The following is a 16,143-nucleotide window of genomic DNA, read 5'->3' as shown; positions in this document are numbered from 1 at the left end:
ATGTTTATGTGTTCACTCGAAATCATTTCATTCTTATTCAAATGGAATGCTTACAAAGGAGCTCTACGAGTAGTACTACCCTTCTACAGTTATACCCCTAAAAACAAGAGCAGTGGTATTCTCAGAGCATTTTTTTTATTTCAACAAATACACCCATAATTTTTGAACAAATTATGCATACTTCATATATATACTTACACATATACTTACATGTGTATATATACTTAAATACGAATATATACTTAAATACAAATATATACTTAAATACAAATATATACTTAAATACAAATATATACTTAAATACAAATATATACTTAAATACAAATATATACTTAAATACAAATATATACTTAAATACAAATATATACTTAAATACAAATATATACTTAAATACAAATATATACTTAAATACAAATATATACTTAAATACAAATATATACTTAAATACAAATATATACTTAAATACAAATATATACTTAAATACAAATATATACTTAAATACAAATATATACTTAAAAACGTATAAGGTATTTTATATAACAAAAAATTTTTGACAAAATTGCACTCACGTTTTATAAACACTCTTTTACAATATAGGTTATGTTCTCTTATTTTTGGAGGTTAATATTAAGTTTTGTCGTACGTACGTTTGTATGCATATATACATACATACATATATGCATACAAACGTACATACATACATACATACATACATACATACATTCATTTAATTTTGCATATATCCTGTACGTTAGTGTATGTAATATACATTCCTATTTTTTCCTTATACTTGGCAAACAGAAAAAAAAAGGAGAGAGCAAAAAAGTCTTTCAAAAGGACAAAGGGAAAAATATATTTATGTTCATACATAATTTATTTCGTTTTGTATGACAATACTAAGGTGGATTGAAAAAATTACAAGAAGAAAAATAAAAAAAAAAATAAAATACAGAACATTAAAATACTATAATAAAATAAAATAATAAAATAATAAAATGATAAAATGATAAAATGATAAAATGATAAAATGATAAAATGATAAAATGATAAAATAGAATAATAAAACAAAATAATATACTTACGCATTTACAAGCACCATCACGTGTAAAAAGCAAAACTAATTTAAGGTATAATTATAAAAGAGAAACAAAAAAGGAAGAAGCAATAGACGAGGTACATGTTGTGTTGCTTTTGTTTATTTCATATAAGCTAAACATATGAAGCTAATATTAATAGAGAACATATTCAGTTCATACCACTGGTACTCTGCGCTTTAATACATCTTAAATTTTGACCGAGAACGTTTATTTTTTCGTCCAGATATTTCAATTTCTCTTCAAGGAACTCCTTTTTTTTAATTTCTTCAGCTCTTCGTCCTTTAAAACGAAAAAAAAAAAAAAAAAAATATATTAAACATCCAAAATTGGAAAAATGGCAAAATGATCAAAATGATCAAAATGGTCAAAATGGACAAAAAAGGACAAAAAAGGACAAACATTTTTCTCGACTTGCTCGTAAAATAATTAGGGCATACTATATTGGGGGCACCTTATTAGCTCGGCTTCTTTACTGCTCTTTTCTAACTTCAGCAGCTGAAACGATGAGAATATGTAAAGGATACGAATGAGAAATTATTTAATTCAAAAAAAAAGAAAAAAACAAAAAAAACAAAAAAACAAAAAAAACAAAAAAACAAAAAAAACAAAAAAACAAAAAAAAAGAAAAGAGATAAATATTCTTTAAATTTAAAAAGAAATTTGGTACAATCAACTGTTTTTCTATGGAAGCTATTTTTTGTGTTGTATCCAGTTCGTTTAAGCTGCAAGAGACAAAACAATAAGAAAATTTGCAAGTTTTTTTTGTGTGTGTGTGTGTGTGTGTGTGAATGCTTATTTGTTTGTTTTATCTTTATATTATTTTTACTATTTTTTTTTTTCTTTTTTTGTGTGTGTGTTAATACTTGTCTGTATTTTTCTTTTTTTTTTTTTTTTTACAACCTTTCCCCCTTGCCAATCTGTTCTTCTCTTTGCTATCAAAAAAAATAAAATAAAATAAAAAAATAAAGACAAGTATTAACACAACAAAAAAAAAAAAAAAAAAAAAAAAAAAAATGAGGACACACGAATGTACATGAATTATGTGTATAATAAGAAAATAAAATGGAAAAGATACTCATAAAGATATTATGTAATGATGAGAACAATTTTTAATTTATTCAAACACAACACATTAAGATAGCAAATTGTTGAGAAATGCGTTACTTGTAATTCCCCTGTATCGTTAACTGCATGGATTGCTGCGTGGATAGTTGCGTTGTTACCTGCACCGTTACTCCTTTCATTTTCTAAAAAATAAAAATATATGACAGGAAAGAAGCCACCATTAAGTAGAGTTCGTTAGCTTTCTCTCATTTTTTATATTTCATTTTTGTTTTTCCTTTTTCCTTTTTCGTTTTTTCTTTTTTCTTTTTTCTTTTTCCGTTTTTCATTTTTTTTTTTTTTTTTTTCTTCATTGTGACCATGTAGCGCGCTACCTGTTAAGGTGAAATCCTTTGCTTCAGCTTTGAATAGACTTGTCTGCACACCATCCACACTCGACTTGTTCATTCTATGCAATTTGTTTTTACACTCGTACAATTCATTTTTTAGGTTTTTTATTTCCGTGCACATGTCTTTCTGTGTTCTTCTGAAAAAAGAAAAAAAAGGAAAAAATGGAAAAAATGCAGAAAACAGTAAAAATGGAAAAAATGCAGATAATGCAAAAAATGGAAAATATAACAATACAGCATAAAACATGGAAGACACAAAAGATAGCTCAGTTCATCCTATGCCCATTTCAACGCTTTCATGTTTTATTTTTCGAAAATATATATTACTCGTTTTTCAAGCACGTCCTTTCATATATGCACTTTTCATTTTCTATGTCTTTTAACTCAATTCTGAGAGAAGAAAAAAGACATATACAAATGTGTGTGTTGTTTGTTGGTAGAAGTACTTAGTGTACATATGTCTTCATAAAAAAAAGAAAAAACGAAAAAAAGAAAAAACAGATTGCAGATAATTACATTTATATATATACGTTACATGTATCTTACTGCAATTTTTTATATTTCTCTTCTAAAAGTGTCAAATCGTTTTTATTTTCTAGCAAGGCGCATTTCTTTAAATTTGAAAAGGAAAAAAACAAAAATTAGCGCGACAATAATAAAATGATCCATGCATACAAATATATATGTACGTATGCGTGTACGTATGTACGTGTATGTATATATATATGCCTAACTACGTTGTGCACTTTTACCGTTTTGTAGTTTTCTAAATCTTCTTTCAACTTCTTTTCTTCTCTTTTGTAGCATGACTGCACGTAGTCACTATTCTGGAGACTTAAAAAAAAAAAAAAGTTAAATAGCAATATACATACTGATCATATTGTAATGGCTCCAATTTGGATGAGCCTATATCCTAGCGACTTAGAAAAAAAATGTAAAAGTACAAGTTTTAGTTTCTCTGAAGGAGGGAATATGCATATGCGTAAAAAATTTAATAAATACAGGAATAAATACATGCATACGTATACACACATGCATGCATAGATATACACACATGCATGCATAGATATCCGCACACGCATGCTTATACGTTCAGCATTACACTTCCTCATTCTGCTCCTTCAGCTTTACAACATGGAGCTTTGCATTGTTTAATTCGCTCCTTAGACAGTCATTGTCTCTCTCAATCTAAACATTAAAGAGGATAAAATAGAGAAAGAAATGGTTAACAGAGTCAATGAGCAGTGCTTGCAAGCATGAACATACGCGTATAATGCGTGCAGTGCAGGACAGTAATTATTTTTCCTTCTTATTGTATTGTATTGTTTTGCATCTTATTCCATTCTTATTTATTTATATATGTATTTATTTGTATATTCACATATTTATATTCATTTATTTATTATTTTTTTTTTTTTTTTTCTTTTTCACCTTCCCATTTTGATCTTGCAATTGCATTAATTTATCCTCAACTTCATTTTTTTCAAGGACCCATTTGTGCAGTTTTATTTTTAGGTTTTCCTAAAATGTTGAAATGTGTAAAAAAAAAAAAATAAAAATGAAAAGAGGCTAGTCACAAAGCGGAGTCTCTACAAAATAGTCGTGTATGTGTAGACTTAAGATACTAATATACGTGAAAAATGCACAAGCTCATTGATGAAATGAATATGCATTTGCTTTGGTACAAAAGAGGATGAGTAATTTTATTCAGCCTTATGTTTCGATATACTATTTCTTCGTCCTTCTGACGTAATGCTCTTTCTCCTGCGTCCTATTAAAAGCACAAGCAGAAGAAACGAGGGTAGAATCACATTTGAGCATGCATATACACACGTACGCACATACAAACCAATGTACACACATGTACACACACGTACACACGTTCGCGGCGCAGAATTAAGCATGTTGACAACCCCGTGCCCACTGAGTAAGCAGTGCAATAAGCGGAGCTCCGACATCTTACCCATTTACTTTGAAGGTAAAAACACTTTTCACTACTGCTATTCAGATTGTCATTTAACATACATATCTTTTTTTCCTGTTGCAGTATTTGTTTATTGCCTATGTCCACCTGCTCACTTAGTTTTCTAATTTTTTTTTCATTGTCATTTTTTAACATCTCTTTTTGAAAACACATATCATGATGCAACATCCATTCATTATTATTATTTTTTTTTATTTTTTCCATTTCATTTAATAATGCATGTTTTGCATGCTCTAACTCTTTTATTATCTCCTGGTTGTCTTTCTCTTGCTGATTCATTTTTTCATTTTCTACACATAAAAAAGCTTTATTTTTTAATAATTTTTTTATTTCTTTTTCATACGCATATTTTATATTGTTAACTCTACGTAATAACTCATTCTTGTATTTATTCTCTAGCTTACTACTAATTTTTTCTATTTCGTCATTTGCTTTTAGGATTAGGTATTCAAATAGTTCTTGCTCATGTTCGTTTGAAAAGGCTACTATGTTTTTCTCTCGCTCATGTTTATCTTCATTATATGAATTATTTCCTTTTTCGGTTTTAAGAAGTCTGTACGGTTTAATCGTCGTACTCATCTTGTTCAACTGACTTGTCAGTGAACCTTCTTGAGTGCAAAACGAGCTGCTTTCGTAGCTCCTTTTTACGTTTACTCCGTCATTATCATTATTGATATAATTTCCAATTATTTGTTTTGTCGTTGTCTTTACTTCCATATCTTTTTCCTTCTCACCTTCCTCTGTTATTCCCAGCTCAGCTACAGAAAAATGATCTTCATTGTTCCCCTCTCTACATACAATCAACCTCGTTTCTTTTTTTTTACAATCATCATATGTGTTATAGACACAATCATTTCTCTTGCTATTCGGAAATGCTTTTATTATCTCTCCTTCATGTAACGCCTTTTTCGTTCTGTGTATCGATTTGTCGAATGGTTGTACCTCGTCCTTTTGAGATAGCATAAGTTTGCAGCTCTTGTAATCTGTACCACTATCTTTAAATCCTTTTTGATTTTTCCTTTGCTTGTTAAAAGAGAATGTGATATATTGTTTTTCCTTTTTTCCATTCGCCTGTACAGTTGTTTTTTCTCTCACTTTCGCTTTTGCTATCTCATTCACTATCCCTTTCGCTATTTCATTCTCTTCTTTTTTGTCCTCCTTTTTGTCCTCCTTTTTGTCTTCCTTTCTATGATTTCCCCCTCTTTTTTTTTTCCCCTTTTTTTTCCCTTTTTCTATCCCTTTTTCTATCCCTTTTTCTCGTTTCCCCCCTTTTGGTTGTCCTTCTGTCTTTTCTTCCGTCGAGTAGTCGTTGAGGCTACTCTCACATTCCTTGCTTGTTGAGAATTCCTCATTATCGATGCTTGTAAACTGATTTCGTTGATCTTCATCCATTCGTAAGCACTTCATTATAGCATAGTCCTTCTTATCCCCTAGCTTCTTATACCTTGATAAGCTATTATAATAATTTGTGTTGTATAATTTTTCTGAACACATGCTTAACTCGTTCAGGTAGTCTCTCACAAGATTCAATTCGTCATCTAAATGGGAGAGATGTCGGCACGTAACCGCAGCACCGATAAAGCAGAAAAATGAAATAAATTAATAATGCAAAACATAGCATAACACAGCACATGATACCTTAACACAACAAGGAGAACAAGCGACTGAACGAATCAGCCCCAAGTGAGGTTTCCTCCTTATATAACTTCCAATCTCTTTTGTAGGAGGTAGAGAATTAGATAAACATAAGTGCACATATAGTATACGCACACATGTACACACATACTGAAATGCATGCGTTGGAGTTATGCTGCTCCATGCTCTAGGAAATTTCTATCTAATCATAACTTAACTTATCGTATCGTTCTGTATTTTATTTTTTTTTTTTTATTTTTACCCTCTTTCATCATCCGTGTATTGCTATTATTGACTGTCCTTTTAAAAGCTAATAAAATTTTTCCTTCTCCTCAAATGGTAATAGAAGTGGGAGTACTGAAGAAGCTGCAACTCGATGGACTTATAAACAGGTTAACCTAAAAAGTGGATGGAAACATTCATATAAATTTTGTTCTGTTGATATATGGATCATTGTGCATGGGTAAGAGCTTCTCAGCTATGTCCCGCTGTACTGTACTATACTGTGCTGTTCTCTCGTTCGTTTTGCTCATCATTGAGTCTTACTGTTCGTGAAAGGCCTTATTCGAGTTTGTTAATTTGCCCTTTATTAACGAAAAAGAAAAGAAAAAAGAAAAGAAAAGAGAAAAGAAAAAAGAAAAAAAAAAAAAAGAAAAGAGTGCAAAAAGGTTGCTGAAAATATTCTGCATTACAAATAGTGCTAAACTTTAATTTTTCGTTAACTTGTACATACGTGTGTACATTTATATATGTAAAAGCACATATGGGTCAACACTTACTGATATAAGTAAAAGAAGACATTTAAAACTGTACTTGCAAATTTAGCAGATCGTAAGCTTCGCATATTTTCTACTCAATTGTATAGTATTTTTGAAGAGTTTTTAAAAAGTATCAACAAAAAAAAAAAAAAAAAAAAAAAAAAAAAAAAAAAAAAAAAAAAAAAAAAAAAAAAAAAAAAAAAAAATACAATACAATACAGTAAGGTACGGTACAAAAAAATCTAAAAACAGACAAGACAATCCCATACAATATGTTACAATAAAATGCAAATAAACAATAGTAGACGATTAAACAACTCACTGCTTCCCACTTCAAAACAATGAGATCGCACTTAATGTTTTTGCCTTTAAAATGAATGGAGGTGGTTTTATAAAAATGAAAAAGGGGAAGAGACAAAATAGCTCCACACAAGTGTGTAATTTATGTGAGAACATAATAAATATCATTTTGAAAAAAAGGGAAAACAGTTTAATTTAATAATACTGTTTAAAAAAAAAAAAAAAAGAAAAAAGGAACGAAGTAAAGAAGAAAGGAGATAGAAAGGTAAAATATAAATGGTAAAAAATAAAATATATGTCATAAAATATATGTCATAAAATATATGTCATAAAATATACATCATAAAATATATATCATAAAATATACATCATAAAATATATATCATAAAATGTAAATAGTAAAATTTAAACGGTAAATTATGTAGGCCATAAATATTAACAGGTAACTAAAAGGCGAAGGAGATGAGTAGCACTGTAAAAATTAAGGCAGGAAAAAACGAGGATTACACAATGTAGGATTGAAGGAAAAAAAAAATAAGGTAAAATAATGAGAAATGAAATATCCAAAGGTATAGTAAAATAAGTCAATATAATAAAACAAAATAACGAAAAATATGATAAAATAACATATAGTAAAGTATAGCAAAATAATGTAGCTACGCGTGATACGTGCATACGCACATTACGCATATGGGAAAAAAAATAAAATAAAATAAAATAAAATAAAAAAATATATTGAAATAAAAAAATATATTGAAATAAAAAAATATATTGAAATAAAAAAATAAAAATAAAATGGAAAAATAACATAGATATAATAACGTGACAACGTAATATAAAGTAGTGAGTAATAATAACTTGACAAAACAATATAATGTAATGAGGTATAATGACATAACAAAATAATACAAAATGAACGTTAACACTGATATGCCTGCGAACGAATAGGAATGCTCCCACCTACTTAATGCGCTTCAATACGATCAGTTCATACATTAAGCAAAAAGTATTCCGTGCGCGGACATCTATATATATATATATATATATATATGGTATTTTTCACTGGGGTGTAATCTCTTTTTTTGCGGATGGATCGCCACGTTCGCTATTCTCACTGCGTAATATATGCCCTCCATCCCCTACCTCTTGTCAATCCTTGAAGATGCCCCGCCTGACACTCCAGGAGTAGTAGTAGATGAACAAAATGAGCGGCTGACCCATAACACAAAAGACTACCCAAAAAATTGAATTACCTATAGTCTTATGCTTTTTAAAAAATGAGTAATTCGTTAATTGCATTAGTGGTACTTGAGCAATAAAAATAAAAAAAAAATAGCCTGAAAATCCTAATTTCAAAGGAATACTTATAATATATTCATGTAGTATTGCTGATATTAAAAAAACAATAAACATAGAAGTATTTTTATTAAAACCATAATATATTAATGGCTTGTTAATATGTCTTGACACAAAATAATGTATAGGCAAATTCCATTTTCTCCAATACTCCATTAATGAACTAGCATTCCACCAGTCCTTATAAAATAATCTATCGCCAAATCTTGTTAATTCTGCACATAAATTACACCAATGATGAAAAACTACTAAAAAACCAAGTAACCATATATATAATGTCGGTATACATATTTTTAACATTCTTTCAATTAGTAGAAATATTTTAACAGAAAAATTTGCTGATCGAAACTCTTTCATTGTAAATGTATTTTCTAAAGTCAAAAATACATATTGATCCGAAATTATCTTCATCATTAATAATAATAAAGCGATTTCAAATATATGCTTTACTACATGCATCCATCTTATTTTTTCCGTTCTAGGATATGTATATTGAAAACACATCGTTGGCATTAAAATGTACGTATAATAATTCTTTAATTTCAAACAATGCGGGTATGTTCTGATGCCCTTCAAATCAAAGGCGCCCTCATTACTACCGCAAGTGTTGCTACCGCTACCACTACTGCTATTACTATTGATATAATTGCTCCTTTTATTTATATGATTACCCCCTTCATTACTACGACTACTGCCACCATCTGTATCTATCTTGTTCATATTCATATTGTCAATGTACAGTTTCCTTGTGTCGTAACACACATCGTGAAAGGAGTATATTTTAAAAAACCAAACGATGGAAATGGTTAATAGTACTGCTGATAGCACTGGCTTCGCATCACAATAGGATACTGTCAAATATGGCAAGTTTAACATATAAATGCTATTTATAAATTTCAATAAAAATATAGACAGATGAAAATTTTTCCACCCATGTTTTCGTTTCTTTAATTCGCACACACCGCTACCACTGCCACTGCCACTACCAACACCACCACCACTACTAATCGTACGGCTGATGCGCTGCTCACGTTGTTCTTCTCCCTTAAGTATACTACACCGCTCCTCTTGCCTCCTATTCACGTAGCTCCTCCTCATATGCACGTTTCTACCATTACTCTTATCAGTTTCATCATTATTTATTTCATCATTTGTTGTGGAATCGTCCATTTTACTCAAATAGTCGTGGTTACTTACGCTCTTTATATCATCATCAATATCTTTTGGGACGAAAACTTCCATACCACTGGACTTTTTATTCTCAATTATTACACAATTATAAAGCCACAAAGATACATACCTTTCGATAAACCAACTAAATATAACGCTTACATTTAAACAAACTAAACAAACTAGCAATGGCAAATGCTCAATTAGCTCACGACTTGTTGGCATACTTATTATTGTTCCATAGTTTTTAAAATTTTCAAAAACAAGTACGAAATTTGTTGTACATATTAAAATAACTACTAAGTTGAAAAAACCTTTTAGATCTATTTCTATCGACGTGTGCGACAGTAAACTTGTCTGATTCATTTTATGCAAATTTTCGAACAGTGGTCTACCTTTAAATTTTCTTATGGCTTCATCTTCGCTTTTCATTTTTTTTTACTCAACTTTCTTCCACTATATTTTTGTGTACCGCTTCCTCTTCGCGTATCACTTTCACTCCTCTTCTCCCGTTTACCTATTATAGTTAATACATGTACATATATATGTACACACATATATATGTTTTTATTTGATTCGCTAGGACAATCACAAAAACACTCCGACGTTTTATGAATACACTCTAGCCTTTTATTATTCCAAAAATGATAAAAAAAAAAAAAAAAAAAAAAAAAAAAGCGTTCAAAATTATCCATTCATATTTTTTAAGCTTCTTTAGTTTGGGTTTTTCAAATTCTGTACGATTTGTATGACTTGTTCATAATATATGTATTCTGTGGGGGAAAAAATGTATTATGTATACTACTTAAAAGGTGGGGAAGAAAAAGTTACTTAAGAAGCATCGAATTAACACGAGAATATGTTAGCAGAAAGTATGTCTATGAATACGTATAAACATATGTACATATATATATGTGTATATATGAATGAGAATGTACATGCTTCTACACGGGGCACAACTACAAGAAGGGTTATACTAACACTCCGAAATGGAAACACAAAAAGAGAATAAAAAAAAAAAAAAAATTAAAGTATACATAAACTTCGTTCTTTTGAAGTGTCGAAATGCACTTGTACTCATTTATTATTTACGCATGTAAGGTACTAACACGTTACAAAAAAGTATCACAAGTATTTACTATCCACACATACACAAACTCTATACTTCCATATATGAGAAAATTAATATATTTTTTATTATTACCTTTATTCCGTATACTTTGTATCTATATGTGGATGTACATATTAAGGGAAACTATGCAATGCCACAAATGAACATACAAACAAACAAGCGAATAAACAATGAAATATTCGATGCAAATATTTAAGAACCGTTTGGGGATGAACAAGTAAATTATGCATTCTCTTTGATGACAAAAAATGTTAACATAAACGTAGACGATACGAAAGAAGCCAAAGAAGCAAACGAATCGGAAATACTTCGAATAAAACGATCAATAAAAAAAGACTAAGGGCCAAATATACGGCATTTAAAAAAATTTGAATACACGCACATGAATATGTGGATGTAAACGTGTATATATATATATATATATATATATTTATATATTTATATATTTATATATATGTACACATATACATACGCATGTGTAAAAGTGCATGAGTGTTTTTTTTAGAAGCAAAAAATTTTTACAAATAAATATTCTCAGTAGCGCTTCTTAAACAACAAAGAGTAAAATGGATAACTTAATGAAATTATTCTTTATTAAAAAATTAGCACATGAGGAGTGATTAATAAAAAAGGCATTTTCGTTCAGAAATAATATATCGCATCCATGGTCGCTCGTATATATGCCAACAAATACATATGTGCATACTTATATACAAACGCGCATACATACATACATGCATACATACATACATGCATACGTGCATACATGCATACATACATACATGCATACGTGCATACATATATACATATGTACATATATGTACGTATTTATGGCATACAAGTGCTAAACGAACACGTAAACCCCGAACGTGCTCTCTTCATAATACTTCCCTTCATTAACGTGGCTGCGTGTGTTATATATTCTCTTATTGCTCTATATTGCTCATAAACTCAGAATAAATTTGTTTTTCTTCGTTTATTATGAATTTTAACATGCATAATATATAATTAAATAAAAACAAAAGGAAAAAGGAAAAGAAGAAAAAAAGAAAAAAAGAAAAAAAGGCTATTTTAATTTCTTCTTCAGTTTTTATAACGCGTACGTATATATATATATGTAGATATACAAACTAACTATGCCATATGATGTGCGGCCGTTTCATTTGCTCGCGCAATATAATGCTATACAAACTGGCAAAGTACTAATAATTGTTTTTATAATTTTTGCTTATAGGCAAAAAACTGCTTTCTATATTGTACCTTGTTATAATAGAAAAAAAAAAAAAAATATATATATACGCATTACGCATTCTAGGTTTTTCGCTTTCTCTAAACTTCTTAGTTTGAAGAGATTTTTTTTTTTTTTTTTTTGACATAAGGCTTCTTAACATCAGGGCGCCGCAAAAGGGGAATGCTAATATAGATAATACATATATGTATATAAACAAAAGTATATATGATATATGTATGCACGCCCCGCTATTTCCTTTTGCGTTTCCCTTAACATGTTTAAAAAAAAGAAGAAATAAAAATGTACTATGCGAGTGATATAGATATCGTCATTTAGTTCTCTTTGTAGGCTGCTTTTTTATCATTTATCATTTTTCACTTATTATGTACCATTTATCTTGAATTTTTTATTTTTTATTTTTTTTACTATGCCTTTTTTTTTTTTTTTTTTTTACTATGCCTTTTTTTTTTTTTTTTTTGACTATTGTTATATGCTACTACTATTTCACGTTCAGGAAACATACAAAATTGTAGAAGCTGAATGGAGTTGTATTATGGACTGCATATATATGTAAGTATGTATACATCCAAATGATTAAAAATTAAGTACATATAATTACGGCAAATTATACCGTGCAAAACATATAGCAATTATAGAGAGAGATTTTTCCATCACCTGAGGATTTTTAACCCAGACTATATTAGAAAAAATGGAAACATCGATTAATAAAGATAAAAGGAGGAGTCAATCTAAAAATGACGATAAAGGAAGAAAAAAAAATAGTGGTTCTTGTTTAAGATATCAATTTGATGAAGATGTAATTCTATTAAATACATTTGTTTATTTATATTTGATGACGAATTTTGGAAAAATTGAGCTGTTGTTAAATTCGTACAAAATAAAAGATTCACATTTGGGCGACTTAAAAAATAAAATTTATGCCCTCTTTAAAAATGTAAACATGCTAATAATTCCAAAACAGAGTTATGAAAATAAAAATGGTTCAATGAAAAGGAATACTAAAACGCATAATGAATGTAGCAGAAGGAACGACATACAGTTTACGGATGAAATGTATGATGCTCAGAGGAGAATACTAAACATAAATTTAAACGAAATATCTTCAAATGGAAACAAGAGTAATAAAAGTAATAGGAGTGGTAAAAATCATGGAAGTAGCAGATGCGATAGAAATAGTTTAGTCTATTCTCATACAAATCGAAATGACCAGGATTTATTTTTTACCGCGTATGAAAATAATAACGAAGTGAAGAAGTCTTTATATGAGAATGTGCAAGCTATATACCTTGATGCATTTTTACTAGTAAATACAAACGATGAAAGTGTAGATTATAGTTATAATTTAATAAATGTAAAAATAAAAATATGCATGCAGAACAAAGGATCTGTTAAGATAAATTCTTCTGAATGTACACTCATTGATAAGGGATGGAATTACGATATAAGTACAATTGTTACAAATAATAAGGAAAAGCAAGAGGAAAAAAGAGCGAAAAGGGGCAGCAAACTAAAAATTGTATTTAAAGTTAACGATGGTGGTACTGTCATTGATAAAGATAACAGTTATAACGATGCTACTGATACTAGCGATACTAGCGATATTAGCGATATTAGCGATATTAGCAATACTAGCAATACTAGCAATACTAGCGATGTTGACGATATTGTCGACAGTAGTGAGAGCACTAATGACAGTGCTAATGAAAGAAGTAGTCGTAGTGTTATTGGTAGCGATAACAATCGTAAAGATGGAATCCATCATGTTAGTAAAGGATGTAACATAATAACGGAAGAACAAAAGAAGGCATTCCTAGAGCATTTTATTGACATTATACAGATGCACTCATTTAATAAAAACAAAAAACTTGAAGAAACGATGAAACATATTTATAGTAAACTATTCAACACACAGGTATTAGACTCGTCTGATTATCATATACCTAATACAATTAAACAGATAAATGATTTTTTTTTTTATTTATATGAACCTGATTTTTATAATATGTCTATTCAGAAGAGGAACAAAATATGTTATAAACAGTTATATGATCAGTATAATAAAATTATGATAAAATCAAAAACGGTTAAATTAAACAATGAAATAATAAAATATTTACTAAGTGATTATATATTCTTACCAAAGTATGTACAAAGAAATAAGTTTAAAAATGTAGACGAAAACATGTACTCTTCCTTTTCCTCTTATTCTGATTCATTATCATCGGATGGAATTATTAGAAAAGTGAAGGAGACTGCAGTTGAAATGGATTTGAACGAATATAATATGAATAGTAACCACAAGCAACCAAGTAAACAGCATGGAGAGGGGAATGGAACTATATGCAGCAATCAACCAAATATTAAGTGCGAAGGAAAAGTTAATAGAGATACCTCTGAGCATAAACCGGACGAAGATCCATCCGACAACTGCCACATACGCAGCACAGAAAGGGAGAAGGAAGAGGAAAAGGAGGAAAAAGGAGATGGAAAGGGAGAGGTAAAATATGGTGGAAAGGACGAAGTAAAAGATGATGGGAAGGACGAAGTAAAAGATGATGGGAAGGACGAAGTAAAAGATGATGGGAAGGACGAAGTAAAAGATGATGGGAAGGACGAAGTAAAAGATGATGGGAAGAGAAATATAAAAGACGATGGAAACGATTTACACGATAGCGAAAACGAAAAGCGAAATGACAAACTCGAAAGAAAAAAAATGAACAGTTTATTTTGCAATACACAGTTTCGAAGAATTTTAGAAAAAATAAAGAATAAAATAGAAGAACTAAATAATAGTGTTTTTTTGAGAGTAAATTATAAGAATTTAAAAAAAGGCTCATTTGTAAATAATTTTAATTTAGAAGTTAATACATTATATGATGCATTACTAATGCTAAAAAGTTGTACAAGTGTGTACAAAATATTAAAAGAAAATAAAAACAAGGATATATATCTAATTTTATCGAAATATGTAAATATTAACATTTGTTTCTTGTTTGAAGTATATGTTTATAATAAACGAATAATAGCTGTTACGCAGAAAAATTTAAATTATTATTTTAATTTTCTTAATGAAGCGGATGTTATAATAGACACCTTGAATATTATAAAATCATTTTATGATAAAAATTTGAAGAACTCATTCGCTTATGATCATTATATATTTCAGCTTTATATACATACTTTTAAAAAAAATAATAAAAAAAAAAAAGTTATTTTAATAAATGCAAAAAATTGGCTATATAAAAACAAACATACTACGTTTACAAACAAATTTTTGAAAAATTATATTTACACAGGGAATAAGGGCACACAAATAAATGATCAAGCTTATGCGGAAAAAGGAATCTACAAATTTTGTATTCCCTCTTCCAATTTAAGTTCAAAAAAAGGAAAAGGAAAAGAGGAACTGAAAAATGCGGACATTCACGAGACTAGTGGCAATAGTAGCAGCAAATACGTGCATGACAATAGTTTTTATTTTTATGATAACATGTTATATTACTGTATTGTGAAAAATGACTCGATTTGCAAAAAAAACGCAAACATATATCCTAAGGTATTAAAAGAAATAAAAAGATATGCGTTTTACTCTGTTAAGTAATACGAAATACGTGCGTGTAATATTGTGTACTACTTTATTATTCGATGTGAGAAATGCAAATTGTTTAATACGTCTTTATAAGAATATTTGTTTGTTTGTTTGTTTGTTTATTTGCCTGTTTATTAGTTTATTTGTTCCTTTGTTTGTTTATTTGTCCGTTTATATGTTTCTTATTTTTTTTTATTTTACGTAATACACTTAAAACAAATTGATGTACTGAATTTTATGACCACGTTCATGTGCATGTACTTACGCATATACATGTTAACGTTCACGTTCACGCTCATATTTTTTTTTTTTTTTTTTTTTTTGATTAGGACTTAAACTATATTAGAGATGGAGAAATAGACATCGACAATTTGATGGAAACAATAAAAAAAGAAAACAACATTCAGTAAAAAAAAAAA

General features: G+C 29.0%; 3 protein-coding genes across 3 annotated transcripts; 1 reads left to right on the top strand and 2 right to left on the bottom strand.

Moving 5' to 3' along the window:
* Positions 1 to 1,245: 1,245 nt before the first annotated feature.
* MKS88_002381 (uncharacterized protein) lies at positions 1,246 to 6,703 on the bottom strand (the record flags this gene model as incomplete). Its single annotated transcript, XM_067215384.1, has 15 exons — positions 1,246 to 1,376; positions 1,535 to 1,592; positions 1,765 to 1,819; positions 1,995 to 2,029; positions 2,262 to 2,344; positions 2,534 to 2,685; positions 2,876 to 2,938; positions 3,095 to 3,159; positions 3,301 to 3,382; positions 3,651 to 3,736; positions 3,980 to 4,069; positions 4,278 to 4,319; positions 4,512 to 6,070; positions 6,526 to 6,565; positions 6,662 to 6,703. The coding sequence occupies 15 exons, from the start codon at positions 6,701 to 6,703 to the stop codon at positions 1,246 to 1,248; spliced, it is 2,583 nt and encodes an 860-aa protein (XP_067073816.1).
* A 1,671-nt stretch (positions 6,704 to 8,374) lies between these two features.
* Positions 8,375 to 10,183, bottom strand: MKS88_002380 (diacylglycerol O-acyltransferase; the record flags this gene model as incomplete). Its single annotated transcript, XM_067215383.1, has 1 exon — positions 8,375 to 10,183. One exon carries the CDS (start codon positions 10,181 to 10,183, stop codon positions 8,375 to 8,377), a length of 1,809 nt encoding a protein of 602 aa, XP_067073815.1.
* A 2,640-nt stretch (positions 10,184 to 12,823) lies between these two features.
* MKS88_002379 (regulator of initiation factor 2 (eIF2)) lies at positions 12,824 to 16,134 on the top strand (the record flags this gene model as incomplete). Its single annotated transcript, XM_067215382.1, has 2 exons — positions 12,824 to 15,691; positions 16,054 to 16,134. The coding sequence occupies 2 exons, from the start codon at positions 12,824 to 12,826 to the stop codon at positions 16,132 to 16,134; spliced, it is 2,949 nt and encodes a 982-aa protein (XP_067073814.1).
* Between the last annotated feature and the right edge of the window lie 9 nt (positions 16,135 to 16,143).

This window comes from Plasmodium brasilianum, chromosome 8 (assembly GCF_023973825.1).
Source record: "Plasmodium brasilianum strain Bolivian I chromosome 8, whole genome shotgun sequence".
NCBI classification, from domain to species: Eukaryota; Apicomplexa; class Aconoidasida; order Haemosporida; family Plasmodiidae; genus Plasmodium; species Plasmodium brasilianum.
Note: the sequence above shows the minus strand (reverse complement) of the source record. Positions and strands in the feature narration are given on the sequence as shown.